General features: G+C 41.3%; 1 protein-coding gene across 3 annotated transcripts in view; it reads left to right on the top strand.

Annotated features, from left to right (window-relative positions):
- Elp1 (elongator acetyltransferase complex subunit 1) overlaps window positions 1–21,672 on the top strand; it is a 64,616-nt gene that overhangs the window by 33,244 nt on the left and 9,700 nt on the right. For all 3 annotated transcript variants that reach the window (XM_045155413.1, XM_004656988.2, XM_045155421.1), the window contains exons 16-32: window positions 13–113; window positions 1,681–1,734; window positions 1,824–1,929; window positions 2,856–2,971; window positions 3,874–3,947; window positions 4,780–4,858; window positions 4,950–5,029; window positions 6,797–6,934; window positions 7,042–7,127; window positions 7,952–8,100; window positions 9,987–10,110; window positions 11,348–11,445; window positions 13,372–13,573; window positions 15,834–15,895; window positions 18,546–18,608; window positions 19,339–19,399; window positions 20,902–21,015. In XM_045155413.1, coding sequence (XP_045011348.1) covers window positions 13–113; window positions 1,681–1,734; window positions 1,824–1,929; window positions 2,856–2,971; window positions 3,874–3,947; window positions 4,780–4,858; window positions 4,950–5,029; window positions 6,797–6,934; window positions 7,042–7,127; window positions 7,952–8,100; window positions 9,987–10,110; window positions 11,348–11,445; window positions 13,372–13,573; window positions 15,834–15,895; window positions 18,546–18,608; window positions 19,339–19,399; window positions 20,902–21,015 — 1,707 coding nt within the window. The remainder of the gene's footprint in view (window positions 1–12; window positions 114–1,680; window positions 1,735–1,823; window positions 1,930–2,855; window positions 2,972–3,873; window positions 3,948–4,779; window positions 4,859–4,949; window positions 5,030–6,796; window positions 6,935–7,041; window positions 7,128–7,951; window positions 8,101–9,986; window positions 10,111–11,347; window positions 11,446–13,371; window positions 13,574–15,833; window positions 15,896–18,545; window positions 18,609–19,338; window positions 19,400–20,901; window positions 21,016–21,672) is intronic.

The raw sequence follows: 21,672 nt of genomic DNA, 5'->3' as shown, positions 1-21,672 counted from the left end.
CTAATCTTGCAGAGTCACCTCTGGCTGTTAAACCGTGGAAGAACCCTGATGGATTTCCTGTTCGATTTCCTTACCTGTGCACACAGATCGAAGTGGCCGTAATTGGAGGAGAGGTAAGTAGATGCAGGATAGGAAAGTTGACCACTTAAAGCGGGCACCAGTCACAGATGGCATTGTGTGGAAAGAGAATGAGCTTTGGAGTTGGACCTGGCTCTTCTCTAAATCCCAACAATCCCAAGGTGACAATCAGAAGTAATTTTACTCCCCCCCCCCCCCCCGCCCCCAGGTAGAGTTTCACACACGCCCAGGCTGACCTGGAAGTTACCATGTGTGTAGTTTCAGGCTGGCCTCAAACTCAGGGTGATCCTCCTACCTCTGCCTGCCTCCCGAGTGCTGGGATTAAAGGTGGCTGTTTTACTTTATTGACCCATACCTTCTTCTATAAAATGAGAAAATCAGAGTCTTTCTTTTAGAGGTCAGGGAAGAACTAAGAGAGATAATATAAGTAATTGGCCAATTTTACTCCTAGTTAATAGAGTAGTCAGAGTTTTACTAAATGTCTTTGGTGGAAAACCAGTGAAATCTCAAAAACAATATTTAATAGGTTACCATTCAGCAACTCTGAGAATGTGTATAATTGGGGTGAATGATAGGGTGCAGTGGTTGCAAAACAACTGTGTTAAATACTGCTCTCCTAGTGATATAGATAGAATGATTTCCACTGATTAAGAGTGAAGGAAACAAACAGCATGGAATAGGAGAGAACAGCAAGGTGTCTGGGGATAATTAGGGGGTGGAAGCTAAGAAGATGATGTCCAGAAAACCCTCTTTGAGGCAGTGATGAGTGCTAAGTAGTGAAGAAAGCTCTCCCTAGAAAAGGGAGTATTTCCAAGGAGAAAGAAGTAGAAACAGCCTGAGTTTGGAAAGATGTCATCTAATTCAATGAATTGGCTGGAGCTAAATGACACGCCATAGGGAGTGTGAGAGGAAGCCATGCATTCTGCTTCCTGGTTGGTAGGTGCTTTTGGCTGCCCAGAGGAATAGTTTGGAGAAGAGTACAAGTGGAATGAGGGAGCAACATGGACTTTTGGGGAAGGAGTCAAAGGCAAAGGATGGATTCAAGATAGACATAACAGAAAGAAATGACAGTGCTTGCTGGGCATGGTGGAGCACACTTTTAATCCTAGCACTAATGAGGAAGAGGTAAGAGGATCGCTGTGAGTTTGAGGCTAGCCTGAGACTACATAGTAAATTCCAGATCATCTCGGGCTAGTGTGAGTCCCTACTTCAAAAAAGAAAAAGAAGCCTGGTGAAGTGATGCATGTCTCTTAACTACAGCACCTGAGAGACCAGTTAGGAGGATCATGTGATTTCCAGACCAGCCTGAGACTACATAGTGAATACCTGGTCAGCCTGGGCCAGAGAAAGATCTTAACTCGAAAAAACAAAACAAAATAACAACCAAAAAGAAAGAGAAAAGAAGTTACGGGGCTTGCTGAGGTTTTAGTGGCATTGTGTTCTACTTAGCCTTGGGCCAGTTTTGCTTTGGGTATCTACATTCAGTCCTGATTACAATGACTTAGAGTGAAAGCACAGGGTAATAGAACTATTCAATATAGAGGTTAGGTTTATGTGGTTGGGAACAGAATTGCTTATAACTTTGGTTTCATATATTTACAGGAATGTGTCCTTGGTCTCACTGACAGATGTCGCTTTTTCATTAATGACACTGAGGTATCTAGTTAGGGTTGGTTTGGGGTTACAGCTTTTCACAATGTTGCCTCCAAGTAATATAGCTAACTTGCTCTTGGCCTGTCGTGCAGGTTGCATCAAATATCACTTCATTTGCAGTATATGATGATTTTTTATTGTTGACAACCCATTCCCATACCTGCCAGTGTTTTTCCTTGAAGGATGCTTCATTGAAAAGTAAGTTTTTCATGTACAGAATGGATAGTGCCTCCTCCAGCACCTTTTGGAGTCTTGATGCCTTTTAAATTCTGCTTTAGCTTTTTACCCTGGAGTCCTCACTTGGTTTACTTAGCCTCTTTCTTCAGCATAGCATGCCAGATAGATTATATATTATGTCAGTTACCAGGGACTTCTAAAGATAAAGCCCTTCCTAATGTAAAGCATCTAAAGTTAAACAAAAATCCTTTGTGAAATTCTATTATATAGTTGATCTAATTTTTTTGTTGGTTTGCTTTTTCAAGGTAGGCTTTCATTCTAGCCCAGGCTGACCTGGTACTCACTCTGTTGTCCCAAGCTGGCCTCAAACTCACAGCAATACTCCTACCTCTGTCCCCAAGTGCTGGGATTAAAGGTGTGCACCACCACACCAGGTTTGCCAATCCAATGTTTGATTACCATATAAATCTTCAACGGGCAATACACTTTAACTTCTGTGTAGTCTTTCTTTTCTCACTATGCACACTTGTACTTCTAGACTATATCTTGTGTTTTGTAGGATAATAGCATCAGATGGTTTTTAATCTGTCTGTACCCACTCTTCCTTCTCATCTTCTTATTCTAAAATGCACCCCCCCCCTGCCTTTTTTTGGCTGTTTACTCAAAAACAGTGACTCTTTCTTCCATGATATGGTTATGATGTGCTGATAATGTTAAGAAATAGATTGCTCTAATTCTTTTATTTTCTAAATTGCTTGACATGTTGTATATCTAAATATGCATGAAGGCTCTGCAAAAGAGGACAGATTCCAGGAATGAGATTATAGGCAGTCTTTTGATCTTTAGGTCGAGTAAGGGTACTAGGTCATTCCTCTGTTTCACATGATGCAGATAATGAGAGTGGTTTGCCATGATAATTCCTAAGGCTGAACTGGTGGTATTTTCAGCATTACAGGCGGGTCTGTGCAGCAGTCAGGTGGCTCATGGAGAGGTTCTGCGGAAGGTTGAAAGGGGTTCACGGATTGTTACAGTTGTGCCTCAGGATGCCAAACTTATATTACAGGTAAGCTCACATGCTAGGCTTTCTGGTTGTCATTCCATCCATACAAAAGAGAATTCTTGAAGATTTTGTTTTAGGTTCTATTATAATTTTTTGGTGTGTGCTTATGTGTGCAGGTACACATGTGTGCAAGAGTTCATGCACATGTTTGTATCCATGCATGTGGAGGCCAGACAGTCTCTGGGTGATACTTTTTTCTAAGACAGGGTGTCTCATTGGCCCGGAGTTCCACAGAGGCTAGACTGGCTGGCCAGCAGGCCCTCAAAGATCTACCTGTTTCTACCTCCCTGGTGCCTGGATTATAAGTGCACACCATGATACCCAGCTTTTTTGTTTCCTAACATGGGTACCGGGGATCAGCTTGGGTCCTCATGCATGTACAACAAGCATTTTAGTGACTGAGCTATCTCCACAACCCCTTCAATTGTGATTTTAAAAAATATTTTATTTATTTATTTATTTGATAGAGAAGGGGGGGGGCAGAGAGAATGGGCACGCCAGGGCCTCCAACCTCTGCAGACGCGTGTGCTGCCTTGTGCATCTGGCTGATGTGGGTCCTGGGGAATCGAAATTTGGGTCCTTTGGCTTTACAGGCAAATGCCTTAACTGCTAAGCCATCCCTCCAGCCCTCAGCTGTAATGTTTTGATAAGATATTTTAAACCTTTCCTGTTTGTCTGTTAGCTTTCTGTAAGGCAATGTTGACTGATACATACTTTGGCCAATAATGAGGCTTTAAAGGAAACTTTTCCTGAAAGTCAAGATAATTAATGGGCACAGTTATCCTGCTACCCACATGTTCATTTTATAGCATTGCATTAGTTCTTTATGAAGCATTAGATAAAACTGTACATCCTATTTAAATGTTCTCCAGGTAACTAAAAATGTTGTTTTCACTCATTTTAAGATGCCAAGGGGAAACTTGGAAGTTGTTCATCATCGAGCCTTGGTGTTAGCTCAGATTCGCAAATGGTTGGATAAGTAAGTGCATGCATGTGACTAGTTAGCTGGTGAATTACAGTGAGGGCACTGAGACTTTAAATACAAGTATTTAAACCTGGAAGAACAAAAACCATATTATACAAGTTTTCAGTCAAATTCTGATACTTTTTTTTTTCTTTAATGCTGTATATTTTAGATTTTCCAAACTAAAGAATTTTGAAGTTTATTATATAAAGTAGAACCTCTCCTAACCCAGAGAGACCCATCTGGGTTTTTAGTAACCTGTCAATCTTGGGAAATTGTGTACCAGGCTGTGCCTCTGTATATTTATACATAAAGTATAGGCTTTTTTTTTTTGTTTTATTTGTTTACTTGCTTATTTGTTTTTGAGATAGGATCTTTCTCTGGTCTAGGCTGTCCTAAAATTCATGACCTTCTTACTTTACCTTCTGAGTGCTGAAGCCCAAGACATTCATTTACACAGGGCCTTTGACTCACAAAAGCCTCAGCCACTCTCATGAAAGAAAGAACTGAATTTCTGAATCTATTTGGAACAGATGTTAAATTTGTAGAGTCTGTGTCAATGCTTTGTTAAGACAATAGACTTAACTCAGTTCTTTGATTTCTGCTGTGTAAATGTGTGCATATATAGCTCAAGCTACCATGAAAACTAAATCACACCTTTTAAACAGATAAATATGTGGCACCTGATTTTCCCCTCTTCTGTTGTGTTAGATTAGTAATCCAGTAGCAGTTGTTTAACATTTAGATTGTAATGTTATCATAACTGATCTGTATCATAATGCAAATATGCTTTGCCAGGAAGCTTAATGTTTATGAAATACATGGTCCATTCTTTGTATCCTCACAGACTTATGTTTAAGGAAGCATTTGAATGCATGAGAAAACTGAGAATTAATCTCAACCTGATTCATGATCATAACCCTAAGGTAATGTTCTAAATCTGACATTTACTCTAGTTTATTTTGCACTTGAACTTAGGTGATCTGAACTAAAATGTGAGTCTACCTTTTTTTATAGGTGTTTCTTGAAAATGTGGAAACCTTCATAAAACAGATAGATTCTGTAAATCACATTAATTTGTTTTTCACAGAACTGAAGTAAGTAGTTTGATAACTCATGATTATCATTTTCACTATTCTTTCCTTAAGGAAATCACTCATAAATAGCTAAAGAAAAAAAAAAAATGCTTCATTTAAAAAAATTACTACAACTGTTAGATCTCAGCAGTTTTCTTTTAAAATAGTTTTTTTTTTTTTTTTTTTTAAACTATGATTTTGAGCCAGGTATGGTGCCACACACCTTTATTCCCAGCACTCAGAAAGCAGAAGTAGGAGGATCGCCCTGAGTTCAGGGCCACCCTGAGAATACATAGTGAATTCCTGGTCAGCCTGGGCTAGAGTGAGGCCCTACTTTGAAAAAACAAACGGAAAAAACTGATTTTTAGGGCTGGAAAGATAGCTTAGTGGTTAAGACACTTGCCTGGAAAGCCAAAGGACCCAGGTTCAGTTCTCTAGGACCCACGTAAGCCAGATGCACAAAGTGGTGCATGCATCTGGAGTTTGTTTGTAGCAGCTGGAGGCCCTGGTGTGCCCATTCTGTATGTCTCAAATAAATAAATAAAATTATTAAAAACTATGATTTTTAAAAAATACGTTCTGAGTTATTACTTGACATGATCACTGGGAATACATGTAAAACTTTTTTTCATGAGATTGAAATCAAATAGTATCTTTCTCTGTAATTTTTTTCTGTCCTATCCCTCCCTCCCCCAACTTTCTAATGAAACATTTTAAAGATAGGGAAACATTGAGAGACATCAGTCCACTTAACTTCCCAGATTCATCTTGCGTAGCATTAGCTAGAAGGCATTCTTTTGTTTGGCTTGTTCTGACTTTTTTTTAGGTCAAAGTTATCTCCAGTTAAATGCCCTGATCCATAAGTCAGCAGCTTTAAAGGCTGTAATCTGACCCCTGTCAACTTAATACATTTCTTTCATGTTAGAAAAGTCCCTCAACACTCCTTCTCAGTCTGTGCCCCAACTCTTGTTCTGAGTGTTTCCCTGTGGGTCAGTGTTATCTGTTTAAGACTTCAGATCAATGGGGCCATATAGTACTTACTCTTCTGTGCAAGTGAAGGTGCTTCCACTCAGAATGTTGTCTTGAAGGTTATCCATGATTTTGCATATATCATGAATTTTTGGGGGGAGGGCTTATTTGTTTTTTATTTATTTATTTATTTTTATTTATTTATTTGAGAGCGACAGACACAGAGAGAAAGACAGATAGAGGGAGAGAGAGAGAATGGGCGCCCTCTGCAAACGAACTCCAGATGCGTGCGCCCCCTTGTGCATCTGGTTAACGTGGGACCTGGAGAACCGAGCCTCGAACCCGGGTCCTTAGGCTTCACAGGCAAGCGTTTAACCGCTAAGCCATCTCTCCAGCCCATTATTTGTTTTTTAAGGTAGGTTCTTGCTCTAGCCCAAGCTAATCTGGAATTCACTATGTAGTCTGAGGCTGGCCTTGAATTCACACTGATCCTCCTACTTTTGCCTTCCAAGAGCTGGGATTAAAGTCATGCACCTCTATACCCAGCTCACTCTTTCATTGCTCAGTAATTTATCATTGTATAACTGTACTACCATTTGTTTATTCTTTTGTTAATTTCTACCATCAGGCTTATATGAATGAAAACATCTTTGAACATTATTGTATAAGGCCTTTTATGAATGTTTCATTTATCGTTATTTTAAAGTTTTTCAGAGAGCCATTTTTATTTATTGTTTCATGAATATGCTGGCATCTGTTGGCAATTTGATCACCAGGCTATGTCTAGTAAATAACCTATTTATATATACTTCTTCTTAGGGAAGAAGATGTCACAAAGACCATGTACCCTCCACCAGGTACTAACTGTGTCCAGCTTTCCAAGGATTCTGATGGGAAGAAACTTGACCTTATATGTGATGCAATGAGAGCCGCCATGGAGAAGATCAATCCTCACAAGTATGGATGGCTGGTATTGGTATCTTGGGTACAACAGAAGTGTGTAGATGTTCTTGTCCAGCCTGTTGATTCTTCTCATTTTGGTGTTTTTCTCTTCATTACCTCAGGTACTGTCTGTCAATACTCACATCACACGTGAAGAAAACAACTCCAGAACTGGAAGTTGTGCTGCAGAAGGTACACGAACTTCAAGGTACAGACCCACTCCCAGACAGTTGTTGGACTGGTTCTGCATATGACCATTACCAGATCACTGCCACTCTGTTCCACAGAATTAACCTGTCTTAAGATGTGAAGTTTTTGAGTGCTTCCATACAAAGCTGCATAAGTGAATCAAAAATTTATATTCCTCTTGGGTTGGAGAGATGGTTTAGCAGCTAAGGTGCTTGTCTTTGAATCCTCAGAACCCATGTTCAACTCTCCAGATCCCACATAAGCCAGACACACAAGGTGACGCAAGTGCACAAAGTTGCACATACACACAAGATGACACACACGTCTGGAGTTTAATTATAGTGGCTGGAAGCCCTGGCACACCAATTCTCTCTTGTCTCACACATTTTAAAAAAAAGGCTAGCCTGTTGGACTTGCCTCAAAAAAAAAATTTATATTCATCTAATATCCAATGCTGTCAAGAAGTTTTATTACTTTTTTGCATATGTATGTGATTTGTGTTCATGTGTTTGCATGCTCGTGTGTGTACATGTGCGTGTCAAAGCCAGAGGGCCAACTTCAGGTTTTGTCCTTGGTCTTGTGAAATGTAGAGTTCATTGATTTAACTGAACTGATCAGCCAGAAAGTCCTAGTAGTGATCCACTGTCGCCCCTGCCTCAGGGCCAGGATGGCAGGCATGCACCACTATGCTCGACTTGTACATGTACGTTTGGGGTTCCAAACTCAGGTCCATCCAGTGAGCCATATCCCCAAGCCCTCATGACTCTCTTGATTACATTGCTTGATTACATTCAGTGATGCTTTTCCAAAGTAGTTCTGTTCTATTTTTTTAAACACCAACAGGAAATGTTCCATCTGCTCCCGAGGCTGTGACTGCAGAGGAGGCCTTGAAATACCTGCTACTTTTGGTGGATGTTAATGAATTATATGATCATTCTCTTGGGACCTATGACTTTGATTTAGTACTCATGGTAGCTGAGAAGTCACAGAAGGTCTGTAGTGTTACTACTTTGGAACCATTTTGAGACTTGCTTATATAAGCACATTACTGTGGGACCCTGCTTCTGAGAGATCATTATTTTGTTTCTTTATACTTTAAGGAGTGGAGGCAGATCTGAGTGACCAGGGTCAATCCTAAGCTCAAATTATAGACAGTATGGATGAAATACAGTAAGTGATTCATGTTCTGTTCCACTTACTTATTGTGCATCAAAGTGGAAACAGTGTGGAAAGGCCTTTCTCTTCTACCTTGGTGTATATGCTGCAGTTACAAATTTTGAGCTGTGAGCCAGGCGTGGTGGCGCACGCCTTTAAACCAAGCACTTGGGAGGCAGAGGTAGGAGGATCACCGTGAGTTCGAGGGCTCCCTGAGATTACGTAGTAAATTCCAGGTCAGCCTGAGCAACAGTGAAACCCTACCTCGAAAAAACAACAACAACAACAAATTGAGCTGTGTATGGTGATACATCCCAACACTCAGGAGGCTGGGGTAGGAGGATCACTGTGGGTTCAAGGCCAGCCTAGGCTAGAGTGAGACCCTGTCTTGGTTTTAGTTCTAGTCTGTTTCTTTCCCTACTCATTCTGTCTTCGCTGTTGCTAAAGTTTATTTTTTCATAAAGGAAAATCTCATCCTTTAGTTTCATGTTTAAAATCGTTCATGGGCTTGCCATTGTCTCTAATGTAAGTTTAGAAACCATATTATTGCTTAAAAATCTTTGTCTGGTTTGTCCTTTGTCTATTCTTATCTCTTGCCATTGGTTTTTCTCTCTGCCCTTGAAGGAAAGACAGTGTTTTTTCTCCCTCTTCCAACCCCTCCCTATCACTAGCTGCTATGTGCTTTTGCAGCTCCTGTGGGCTGCAGGCTTCCACACCCTCGTCTTTTACCTGGCTAATTCTCATTGAGGCTGACAGATTCTAAGGTGGTAGTCAGCTGTTCTTGCCCACTCCAGGGACTCCAGGGATGAGATGTTCTCATGGACCTCGGTTGCACCCAGGGCATGCCCCTATGTCCCACAATCTTCTCTCCATCTAGTCTAGAGTATCAGTTTTCATGAGGTCAAACACTGTACATCTTGGTACTTACCCCATTTCTATCAAATGTTTGTGATTGGCATTTTGGCCCTCAGTTATCCTCCATATCAAAGTTGTGAGGGTTTTTTTTTAGGTAGAGTCTCACTCTAGCCCAGGCTGTCCTCTGGAATTCACTGTGTTAGTCTCAGGGTGGCCTCGAACTCATGGCAATCCATTTACCTCTGCCTCCTGAGTGCTGGGATTAAAGGCGTGTGCCACCACACCTGGCAAAATCATGAGTACTTAATTATTTACTACTATAGCTTTTTCCCTGTTTTCTTTCCTGTTGTATTACTACTCTTTTACCCAGTGAAAATACATTAAGAACAGGAGACATCTCTTCTTCAGGAAGAAAAGCAGTTAACTTACTGGGAATGGTATAGAGCCAGAGACAGTAGCTGCAGTAAACACACTAGTGTGGCAGGGCTCAATAGTTTGTGTCCAACTCAGTACATTTTTTACCTTTGTTTTGTCACGTATTTATTATAATCAGCAGGTATGAATTTCATGAAAATAACACTAGATTAGCCCTTGCTTTTTTAGAAGAACCTTATGTTTATTTGTTTCCTTATTAGCCTGTGAAGAAGTGGGGCTATTGTGAGGCTTAAAGATTAGTCATTATTCCAATTTTAAGCTAGTAAAACCCATATATGAAGACATTTTTACTAAAACTAGTTTGACTTTATGTATTACATGATATATTAGTATATTACACATTTATGTTTATGTTGCTCTGGACTTATTGCTTTAATTTTATATTAAATTTTATATGTGACTATCACAAAGAATAAAGCTCTCTTTTTTTTAGGATCCCAAGGAATATCTTCCATTTCTTAATACACTTAAGAAAATGGAAACTAATTACCAGAAGTTCACTATAGATAAACACTTAAAACGATATGAAAAGGCCATTGGCCATCTCAGTAAATGTGGTAAGTATGAGCATTAATCAGTTTAGTACTACTTCATATCTTTGCAACTAAGTGACATAAATTACAACAAAAGGTATTTTAGACAGAGACCTGTTTCCGTTTCCATTTATTGAGTAACAATGTCGTATTGTGAGAAATAGAGAGATGTACTGTCTTTCTTAAGTCTGGAAAGATACCATTCTATGGGAAGCCCTCCATCCTGAGTCAGCCAACCAAAGCAATCCTTGAAAGCAAGGCTTCTATTTCTGCCTCTGGTAAAAGGTCCCTGAATCTTTCCTTCCTTCAGTTTTATCCTAGAGACTGCATCAGTTTTATATTTTAGTCAGTTGCATGGGATTGCAAGTTCAGACTGATAGAAAGAATGCCCAGGACCTTTCCTGTGTTAGGGAATATAAAAACATCAGTAGACCCCCTCTGCTTTTATGCTTTCTTGCCTGAGCTCTTTAAAAAGCTATGCAGAGGTAACATTACCTTGCCAGTGTACCTTGGATTGTGTGGTCCGACTCAAGCCCTGGACTCATTTCTAACAGTATACTCATTCTGTGCTGTGTCTGGAAAAGCTAAGGGTAAAGCAAACCACCTGTAATGAGCTGGAGGTGCTCTGTCACTGAGAACGTAAAGCACGTCCTTTCTGGGGTAAAAATGAGCTACCTCTCAAGTGCCTCTCAGTTAAAACTACTGGATAATCTTGTCCTGTAATGTTTGTCAGTATGTGAGTGAAAGCCCAGCTATGTGTAGTGGGTAGCACTGTGCTGTTGCTCAGTGCTCTGAAAGGCACAGTTTTAGTTGGCACTGATAGTTAGCATCAGCACAGTACCCTTGTGTTCTCTCTCACATCCCTGTGCTGTATGGGACAGGCAGGACTTCGCTGAGGGCCCTCTGGGCAAAGAGGAAGAATCACCTGAGGTGCTTGTTAAGTGTTCACTTCCTGCATCCTTGGAAAATGTGATTCAGTTGGCTGAGAGGAGCATTGAGTCAACTCCTCTGTTACTCTTATGAAGGGGGTGAAACAAAGTTGAGCTGGAGAATTTCTAATTTGACACTGACACCAGACAGAGGTCTCTTACCTCAGAATCTGCAATGATTGTCATTCAAAATTGGAATTCCTGGACACCTGGGAGCTTGATTAAGGCAGTCATTAAAAGGTTGCACATTAACTTTAGGAACCATTGATACAACTGAAACCCATAATGTTTTCCAAGTTTTAAGTCTGCTTATATAAATCTTAATTTTACAGGACCTGAGTACTTCCCAGAATGCTTAAATTTGATAAAAGATAAAGGCTTATATAAGGAAGCTCTGAAGTTATTTCTGCCAGGTTCACAGCAGTACCAGGTGTGTGGTGTGTGAAAGGAGGCTCTTTCCTGCTTTGTGAATGGGTTGGAAAGTGGGGCTCGGGGGGGGGGGGGGAGGACCCTGAGTCCAGACACTATGTTAAGGTTTAGGGTTTGTCTTTATAACTACCCTCCTTGTCTGGAACATGGTGGGAAGTAAGTGGCTGAGGAACTGGCCCCGGTTCCTAATCCACAGAGCCCTGCTTTGTCCTGTCCTGCTCCCATCCTACTTTCTCTGTCTAACCTGCTGCTCCATGTCAGCTTAAAGAGTACAGGGCTTTCTTACACATTTCAGGAGGAAGGGAGCATATTCAGAATTTTTTTTTCTTTTTCTTCAAGGTAGGGTCTCACTGTATCCCAGGTTGACCTGGAATTCACTGTGTAGTCTCAGGGTGGCCTCAAACTCAAGGCAAGCCTCCTACCTCTGCCTCCCGAGTGCTGGGATTAAAGGCATGCGCCACCATGCCTGGAAGGATTTTTTAATTTTTATTTGTTTATTTGAGAGTAGCAAGCAGAGAAAGAGGCAGATAGAGAGATAGAGAATGGGCATGCCAGATCCTCCAGGCATTGCAAATGAACTCCAGATGCGTGTGCCCATCCCTGTGCATCTGGCTAACATGGGTCCTGGGGAATCGAGCCTCAAACCAGGGTCCTTAGTCTTCACTGGCAAGCACTTAACTGCTAAGCCATCTCTTCAGCCCCAGAATTTTTAAAAAAATTTATTTCTTTAGCTTTTCTTATGTACCAAACACTTCTAAGATAAATGAATTACAGGATCCACAAAGTAACCTGGCAGAGGTTTGTGCCCAGTTTATAGATGAGAGCACACCTGCCCAAGGATCCAGAGCTGCATGGTGGTGGGCCTGGGGTGCAGGGCCTGCCCTGACCGCCGTGCCATGGTCATGGGCATTTTCAGTTCATGTGCAAATTGCCCGTCTGAACTAGCCCCTGCTGGCTTCTTCCTCACCACCTTCTGATACTTTCCATGTTTCCATTCTGGCTTCATAGCTGTCATATTGTATAGTACCCTCACCAGCCCTCCACCCTGCCCTTCCCTGAGTCCCACCTGTCCATAGTACTTTCAGAAAGCCATTTTTAGATGAGTTGCCAAACAAGCACTTAATCTCCCCTGCCAGGCTATGGGTTCCTTCTGGGGAAGAACAGTATGCTATATTCCTGGGGAGTGTAGGGTTGGGCCAGCTGCTCCTCTTTGTTTTCATTTATACTTCCTCCCTGTCCTGTTGACACCAGCCACGTTACTCCTAAAACCTGCTGTACACAGTCTTGCCACACAGCCCATATCTGTGCCATATCTGCTCTCTGCCAGGGACACTCCTGACTCTTCACATGGTTTCTTTTCCTCATGGCCCTCAGAGGGAATACACTCATGGTACTCTGTCCCTTTACTGTCTCTGCCATTTGTCTTGGGTCGTATCATGTCATTAAGTCCATTCTCCACAACTATAAGGACAGGAACTTGATGGTACATGGATCTTCAGAGTTTTGTTTTGTTTGTATTTTTGCATTGCTGTGTGTTATTCCCAGTGTACGTTGAGTACATAAGTGGTGCATCCCCAGTAAGGTTTTGAAGGGACAAATGAGACAAATAACAGTGACAGGTAGCCTACATTTTGTTTTTAAAGAAATGATTGTCTGGGCTGGAGAGAGTGGCTTAGTGGTTAAGGTGTTTACCTTCAAAGCCAAAGGACCCAGGTTCAAATCCCCAGGACCCATGTAAATTAGATGCACTAGGGGGCAGGACCCATGTAAATTAGATGCACTAGGGGGCAAATGCGTCTGGAGTTTGTTTGCAGCATCTGGAGGCCCTGATTGCCCATTCTCTTATTTGCCTCTTTCTCTCTCCTTTTCTCTCTCTCAAATAAATAAAAAAGGAAATGAATGTCACATTTTTGTCCTCTTGTCACAGGCTGTCAGCATTGCTTATGGGGAGCACCTGATGCAGGAGCACCTGCATGAGGCAGCAGGGCTCGTGTTTGCCCGCTGTGGTGCCCACGAGAAGGCTCTGTCAGCTTTTCTGGCTTGTGGTAGCTGGCAGCAAGCCCTCTGTGTGGCTGCCCAGCTTTGTTTGACCAAAGACCAGCTGGCTGGCCTCGGTAGAACTCTGGCAGGTGAGCTGGGTCATTTATTTGCCTGCTTCTCCAAAAGTCCTTTGTCGCTTTGTGTAATAATTTAGTGATTAAATTTAAGGCACCATACCGTGAGATAGTCTTGTACCAGCACACCTGTTTTGTTAAACAGGGTACAGGTTAAGCTGCTACGTGAGTTAAGAAAGCTGTTTATGTCTGTCTCCACAAGGACTAATAGATGCTTCCATTGTGTGGCTCTGCAGAATTTTGGATAGCTAGTTGTGGCTCTGTTATTTTCATATCTGCATGCCAGTCCGTGGGAAGTGGGAGAGAACCAGAGGAGTAAATGGGAAAGCTCTTACATTTAAATTGCACACGAAGTCCCACTATCTTGTGTACCCATCACATTCACCATAAGTTGTATCTTATGGCCACACCTAACAGTATGCCTAAGAAAGGTAAAGGTGAAATTTTGGATGAAGCTATTCTGGGAAAGAAATAAATGGTTGGAAACAATAATAGCAGTCATCAGGAATGGGGTGAAAAGGGCCAAATGTGCAAGCATTTTGAAAGCAAAGACAGTTTAGTTGAGGATGCCTGTGAGAAGAAATGAGGAGGGCTTTATCCCTTAGTAGTACTTAAAATAAAGGGTGCTTATTCTTTTAATGTTATGAGAAAAGTACCTATAAAACAAGGTGATTCTTTTGCCTTTATTTGCCCTTTATTCCCATTTTCATGTATATTTCCTGGTTGCAAGCCTTATTTTCCTGCTTCCTTAGTCTTGTGATGGAGTATACCTAGTTCAGATATTATTATTATTTTATTTTTTGGTTTTCTGAGGTAGGATTTCACTGTAGCCCACGCTGACCTGGAATTCACTATGCAGTCTCAGGCTGGCCTTCAACTCTCGGTGATCCTCCTACCTCTGCCTCATGAGTGCTGGGATTAAAGGCATGCGCCACTACACCCGGCCAGATATTAGTTTGAAACAGTGGAGAGGGCAGTGATCCTAGGTTTTGGAGCAATACAGTCACCTTATGGGTACTTTTGACTTAGGCACTTGACACAAACCAGCAAAAGAAAGAGAAGATTATTGTCCACACAGCAAAGGTGATTCTGCCTGGCTTGTTCCCAGTAGGAATGTGTCTAGACTGAGGGAAGCATTGGCGAGATCAATGTGCCTGCCCCTTAGTAAGGCTCAAGTCTTCTCTTGATAAGATTTGCCCAGCGAGGTTGACAGCGATTCTAGGAGCTGAAGTCTGCATGGTTCCATGACCAACAACCACCACCTAGTGCTCTTCCAAAGAATCTGCTCTCTTTTCCTGTTAGAGGAAGAAATGGGCTAGTGAGAGATGCCAGGTCATTTTTCCCGATTCATGGCTTTGGAAGTGTTTTGTGAAACTAACTGACCATTCATGTTTTTTAGTTTTTCAAGGTAGGGTCTTACTCTAGCCTGGGCTGATCTGGAAGACCTGGAATTCACAGTGAAGTCTCAGGGTGGCTTTGAACTCGCAGCGATCCTCCTACCTCTGCCTCCCAAGTGCTAGGATTAAAGGCATGCACCACCACACCTGGCTCTTTTTTTATTATGGCTTTTATTTATTTATTTGAGACAGAGAGAGTGAGAGAATGGGCATGCCATGGTTTCTAGCCAATGCAAATGAACTCCGATGCATGTGCCACCATGTGCATCTGTCTTATGTGGGACCTGGAGGATTGAACTTGGGACCTTAGGCTTCTCAGGCAAGCATCTTAACTGCTGAGCCATCTCTCTAGCCCTTTTTAAATTAAAGATTTATTTTTATTTATTTATTTGTGACAGAGGGAGAAAAAGTGAGAGAATGATTTTCAAGCCCTAAGCAAAACTTACACTGCCGTTTAAAATAGTAATTCGTAGGGTACACCCTTGAAATGAGTATACCCCGGAGTACATCCCAGCACTCAGGAGGCTTGGTTATGAGGGCTTCACATTCCAGGCAAGCCTGGTCTAATAGTACAAAGACTGTCTCAAAAAATAAAAGTATAACTGGGCATGGAGGCACACACCTTTAATCCTAGCACTTGGGAGGTAGAGGTAGGAGGTATCACTATGAATTCAAGGCCACCCTAGGTCAGCTTGAGCGAAAGTGAGACCCTACCTCAAAAAAAAAAGTAAAAGGATGAAGGGAGAGAGAGAATTAGTTTGTATGCCTGTTCTCCAAAGAGAAGCTTAGGAAGTATTTATTTGATACATCATAAAGAAGAGCTTTAATCAGAAAATCTTTTTTAAATTGATAGTCAAATGCTTATGTTATCCTTGCAGGAAAGCTGGTTGAGCAAAGGAAACACAGTGAAGCAGCCATAGTTCTGGAACAGTATGCCCAGGTAAGCTTTCTTCTTGCCTTATACAATCCCTGTAGTCAGAAAAGAATTTTAGGGGCTGGAGAGATGGCTCAGTGGTTAAGGTGCTTGCTTACAAAGCCTAATGACCCGGGTTCAATTCCCTGGTACCCTTGTAAAGCCAGATGCACAAGGTGCCATGTGCATCTGGAGTTTGGAGCAGTTAGAGGCCCTTGGGGCACTCATTTTCCCTATCTGCTTCTCTTAAATAAATCAATAAAGTATTAAAAATATAGGGAGCTGGGGGACTGTACAGATGGCTCAGTGGTTAAGTTTGCTTCCTGCACAAACTTGAGGGCCTGAGAAGGCCTCATTTGTCCTGAGTTTAATTCCCCAGCAGCCATATGAGCAGTTGGACATGGTCATGCATGCTTATGGCCCTCATTCAGAGAGAAGCAGATGCCAGAGAATCAGTGGGATGCACCTGTCAGCCAGTCTGAATGAAAACTATAGCTGAGAGACTGTCTCAAGAAAACATGACAAATGAGTGGAGGAGAAGGTACCCGACATTCTCCTCTGGCCTCCACCTGTGCGTGCATGGGGCTGTTCATCTCCACACACATGTACATGCACCACACAACACATGCAAAAAATACTAATTATATAACACTACGAGTATAGAGTGTGGATGCATAAATAAATTTCTTATTTATACTTGCTTGGCTTCCTTCACCTAATATACCTCATTGTGTATGTACAAATATTTAAAATCTGAAAAAAATCCAGGTACTTCTGGTCCTGAGCACTTAAAAAAATGTTTTTTGTTTATTTTTATTTCTTTATTTGAGAGGGACAGACAGAGAGAGAGAGAATGGATGTACCAAGGCATCCAGCAAACGAACTCCAGATGCATGTGCCACCTTGTGTATCTGGCTTACATGGGTCCTGGGGAATCAAGCCTCGAGCCGGCATCCTTTGGCTTCACAGGCAGTCACTTAGTTGCTAAGCCATCTCTCCAGCCCCCCTGAGCACTTTTGATAAGCAGTACTTAGCCTGTAACTATAAACATTATGGGATAGAATACTACATAGCTTTACTGCAGTATATGCTGATGGCTTAATCTTGGTAAAAAGTAAATTCAAGCCAGGCATATTGGTACATGCCTTTAATCCCAACACTTAGGAGACAGAGATAGAAGGATTGCTAAGAGTTAAAGGCTAGCTTGGGACTACACAGTAAGTTCCATGTCAGCCTGGGTTAGTGTGAAACCCTACCTAGAAAAAAAAAAGTAAAATTAGTATTAAGGCATTCATACATTTTATGTTATAAAAAAGAACCATATAAAATAAGATAATGAAACTGATTCTCTTGACCTTTATTCCTGTTTTTTTCTGTTAATAATTTTTTTTAACTCAGGCAACTTGAGGACTTATGCTTTTATAGGAAATCATAAGCAGCTATGTGAATGTCAGAATTATGAAAATCATACACCTGTACTGATACTGGCCATAGATTGGTAGGATACATGCACACAGTTGCCACCAGGGTTTGCTGCTTTGACTTTTGTCCACTGCATTTTAATTTAAATAATGATTGTTTTTTTTTCTTTTTGATTTTTGTCTAGTGATGTGGATTACACTGACTGAGTCTGTATTCTTGGGTTAAATTCTACTTGGTCATCGCTTAGCACTGTTTCTGTGTCTGTGGATTAGAGGATTTCTGGAGGGATTTTGTTGTGTTCATGGGGTTTACAGTTTTCCTGTGTTGTCAGGTTTGATGTCAAGATAACACTGATTTTATAAAATAAGGGGAAGCACTCCTTTTTCACTTTGTGTGGAAGTTTGTGTAAAATTGATGTGAGGAGTCTGTCTCCTGGCTAAAATGCTGTGTGTGATTTTTCAGACCTAAATTAGACTTTACCCAGGAGACCTGTGATGCTTAATCTCTATTGTTAATGTGAATGGATCTACACTCAATTAGGAGACAATTTTCTGGGCATATATATGAGGATGTTTCTAGACGGGTTTGAGGTGGAAAGACCCACGTTAACTGAGCAGCAACATTCCGTAGGTGAGGGTCCCAGAATGCATAAAAAGGAGAAAGCAAGCTAAGCACGAACATTCATTACTTTGCTTCGGCACTTGGATTGAGTGTAACCCAATGCTTCATGTCCTGTTGCATGGCTTTCCCTGCCACTACGAGCGAGTGTCTCCTTGACCTATAAACCTAAATAATCCCCCTTCTCAAGTTGTTTCTTTTTAGGTTTGTCATAGCGGCAGGAATAGTAGCTAATACAAGGCCTGGGTGGTAAAAGTCCCCTGAACTCCAGACTAGTATACTGATGGTGTGGTGTAGATTTCCAAGGAGCTGTAGTCCAACTCTTAGGCCCCTGGTGGTCTTGTTCTTCCCACATGCGCATTCCCAGCCCCGATATGCTTTCGTTCCAGGTCTCAGACTTGCCTCGTGGTTGTGATGTTCAGGAATACACAGAGCTCATACCCACCTTGCGCTTAAGCGTCTCCAGAGGATACTCCTCCTTTGTCTTTGTGTTGGTATTCCTAGAGTTTAATACCCAGTATGTAGTGGAACAGGCAAGATTCTAAGAACAGGGACTAGAAGGGCAAAGAGCAGGGATGTGTAGGCAGCTCTGTGGAGTGTGAGACACTGCTCCACGTTCCTCTTGTCTTCCCGTCAGGATTATGAAGAAGCCGTGCTCCTGCTGTTAGAAGGAGCTGCCTGGGATGAAGCTCTGAGGCTGGTAAGAGAAAAGTTTGAAAATCTTCCCTGTTGGAGAGTTAGAGAGGGAGATAGAGGGGTTGGTCACACTAGGAGTATGGGATAAACTATATTTCCTTTTTTTTTTTTTTTAAAGCTGCATAGCTGTATCTTTTCTTACCTCCACTCATTTGCATACATACAAGCATTCGGAGTTTGGATCCCCATACCAGTGAGAACATTGGTTTTTGTCTTTCTGGGCCTGGATTACCTCTGTATGATCTATTCCAGTGCCATTAGTTTTCCTGAAGATAATTGTCTTCTGAGTGAGTGAGAGATTAAAAATGAAATGGCTAGCTGGGTGTGGTGGCACACATCTTTAGTCCCAGCACTTGAGAGGCAGAGGTAGGACAATCGCTGTGAGTTTGAGGCCACCCTAAGACTACATAGTGAATTCCAGGTCAGCCTTGGCTTAGAGTTGGACCCTACCTTGAACAACAAAACCAAAAAAAGAACAAAAAAGGAAGAAAGAAAGAAATGGCTATACCCCCAGTGTAAGGATGAGCAGCATTTATAGTCATTTTGTGTGTCCCTGGTAATGTCCATGTAGGACTTATTACTGAAACGAGGTGAATTTCCTTAGCTGCCTTATGAGAGGCCTGCCCTTAGGGAAAATGTCCCATCATGCTAAAAGTGATGTTTTTTTCCAAGTAAATTAACTCTCTTGTACTAGTTGTATTCTTCCTAACTTTATTATGTCTTTTGCCTTGTAGGTATACAAATATAACAGAATGGATATTATAGAAACCAATGTAAAGCCCTCCATTTTAGAAGGTGACAAATACATTTTAAGTCGTATTCCTCTTTTACATGTATAAAGAAAGGGAGATAAGGAATGAGAAGACTCTGTTATTGGATTTTTATGTATTCTTTGTGGGGGTGGTAGGTGTTCATATGTATGTGCTGATGCAGCACCCCATGTACTTGCCTGTGGTACCCCATGAGCTCATCAGGGGCAGCTGGAAGAAAACATCAGATGTCTCTGTCCATCACGTACCTACTTGTTTTGCCTTGAAATTTTTAGAGATAAAAGTGTAAAAATAATAAGACAAAAAGAACCTTTCCAAATGCAATATATGGCTCCTAGAGAATAAGTAAATAGCAATTCCAGCATATTTTGTTTGACTTGCAGAAACATTAGGGGGGATGGGTTAAGTTTTTTTCATGTGTGTGTGTGAGAGAGAGAGAGAGATTTTTTGAGGTAGGGTCTTGCTCTAGCCCAGACTGTCCTGGAATTCACTATGTAGTCCCAGGCTGGCCTTGAACTCATAGAAATCCTCCTACCTCTGCCTCCCAAGTGCTAGGATTAAAGGTGTGAGCCATCCCGCCCAGCCCAAGATGGGTTGATTTTAAGCTGTGCCTTGTTAAGCAAGTCTATCCTGTGAATATCATGTGACATTCACGTTTAATAACATTCTGACCCTCCCTTCTTGCTTTGTCACCTGCCTTATTAAAACTTGGTAGAATATTTTTGTATTACTTACTTTAGTTACTTCCAGCTGGGTATGAAAATCACCCTTCCTGGCCCAAAAGTAATCATTTATCCAGAATTTACCCGTTGATGAGAATTTGAAAATACTGATGGGGGCTGGAGAGATAGCTCAGCAGTTAAGGTGCTTGCCTGCAAAGCCTAAGGACCCAGGTTCAATTCCCCAGGACCCCTGTAAGCCATATGTGCATATAGCTCATGCATCTGGAGTTCTTTTGCAGCGGCTGGAAACCCTAGCATGCCAGTTCTCTCTGTCTGCCTTTCTTCTATCTTTCTCTACTTGCAAATAAGTAACAATATTTTTTAGAATAAAGAAAATACTTATTTTCATATGCATAATACCTATGTTCTTAGGTAGTGCTATTTGTTTTTTTCTTCTTCTATTGTTATTTTTCAACTAGTCAGTAATTTTCAGAAATCATTGGAGATATTTATTCCATACCTATGGACAAGTATGATGTTTAGAAGGACATATTTAGGTAACTTGTTAACAGCTTCCTGTGCACTTTTATTTGTCTTTTTCTTGGGTTAGATAGCAAGTCTTTACTGAAATATTTCTTTCAGTTTAGTGTTATAGACTATTTTGTGATAATGTTGATGAACTCTTGAGATCTTAATCCTCATCTCCAGTTTATTAAGTGGAAAAATAAAAAATTTCTTAGCAGACCTAGGTACTGTTTTTTTTTTTCCATTAATTTTAATCCTTTTTCATTGCACCCCCTCCCAGTTAGTTTGTCTTTATTTAAGCAAAATATCACATTCAAAATAATTTTTTCTGCATCTCCAGCTCAGAAAAATTACATGGCCTTTCTGGACTCTCAGACAGCCTCATTCATTCGCCATAAAAACCGCTTGCTGGTAGTTCGAGAGCTTAAGGAGCAAGCGCAACAGGTGTATCTGGGTAAGTACGTGCTTGAGTCCCATTTAGTGATTGTTGTGGGGTGGAGCACAGGCACCACCATGCATTGTCTAAACTGTTTCTTTGTTGTTGTCCATTTTTTGTTGCTATAACAGAATATCAAAGACAAGTACTTTATTTAAAAAGGGGGGGTGCTGGAGAGATTGCTCAGTGGTTAAAGGTGCTTGTTTACAAAGTCTGATGACCTGAATTCTGTTCCCCAGTACCTATATAAAGCCAGATGCATGAAGTGGTACATGCATCTAGAGTTCGTTTGCAGTGGCAGGAGGCCCTGGTCTGGGGTGCCTTTTTCTCTCTAATAAATAACGAATAATTTTATTGTTCATTTATTTTTTTTAATCTTTATTAACATTTTCCATGATTATAAAAAAAATCCCATGGTAATTCCCTCCTTCACCCCCCCACACTTTCCCCTTTGAAATTCCATTCTCCATCATATTACCTCCCCATCTCAATCATTGTACTTACATATATACAATATCAACCTTTAAGTACCCTCCTCCCTTCCTTTCTTTTCCCTTTATATCTCCTTTTTAACTTACCGGCCTCTGCCACTAAGTATTTTCCTTCTCACGCAAAAGCCCGATCATCTGTAGCTAGGATCCACATATGAGAGAGAACATGTGGCGCTTGGCTTTC

This window comes from Jaculus jaculus, chromosome 1 (assembly GCF_020740685.1).
Source record: "Jaculus jaculus isolate mJacJac1 chromosome 1, mJacJac1.mat.Y.cur, whole genome shotgun sequence".
Lineage (NCBI taxonomy): Eukaryota > Metazoa > Chordata > Mammalia > Rodentia > Dipodidae > Jaculus > Jaculus jaculus.
Note: the sequence above shows the minus strand (reverse complement) of the source record. Positions and strands in the feature narration are given on the sequence as shown.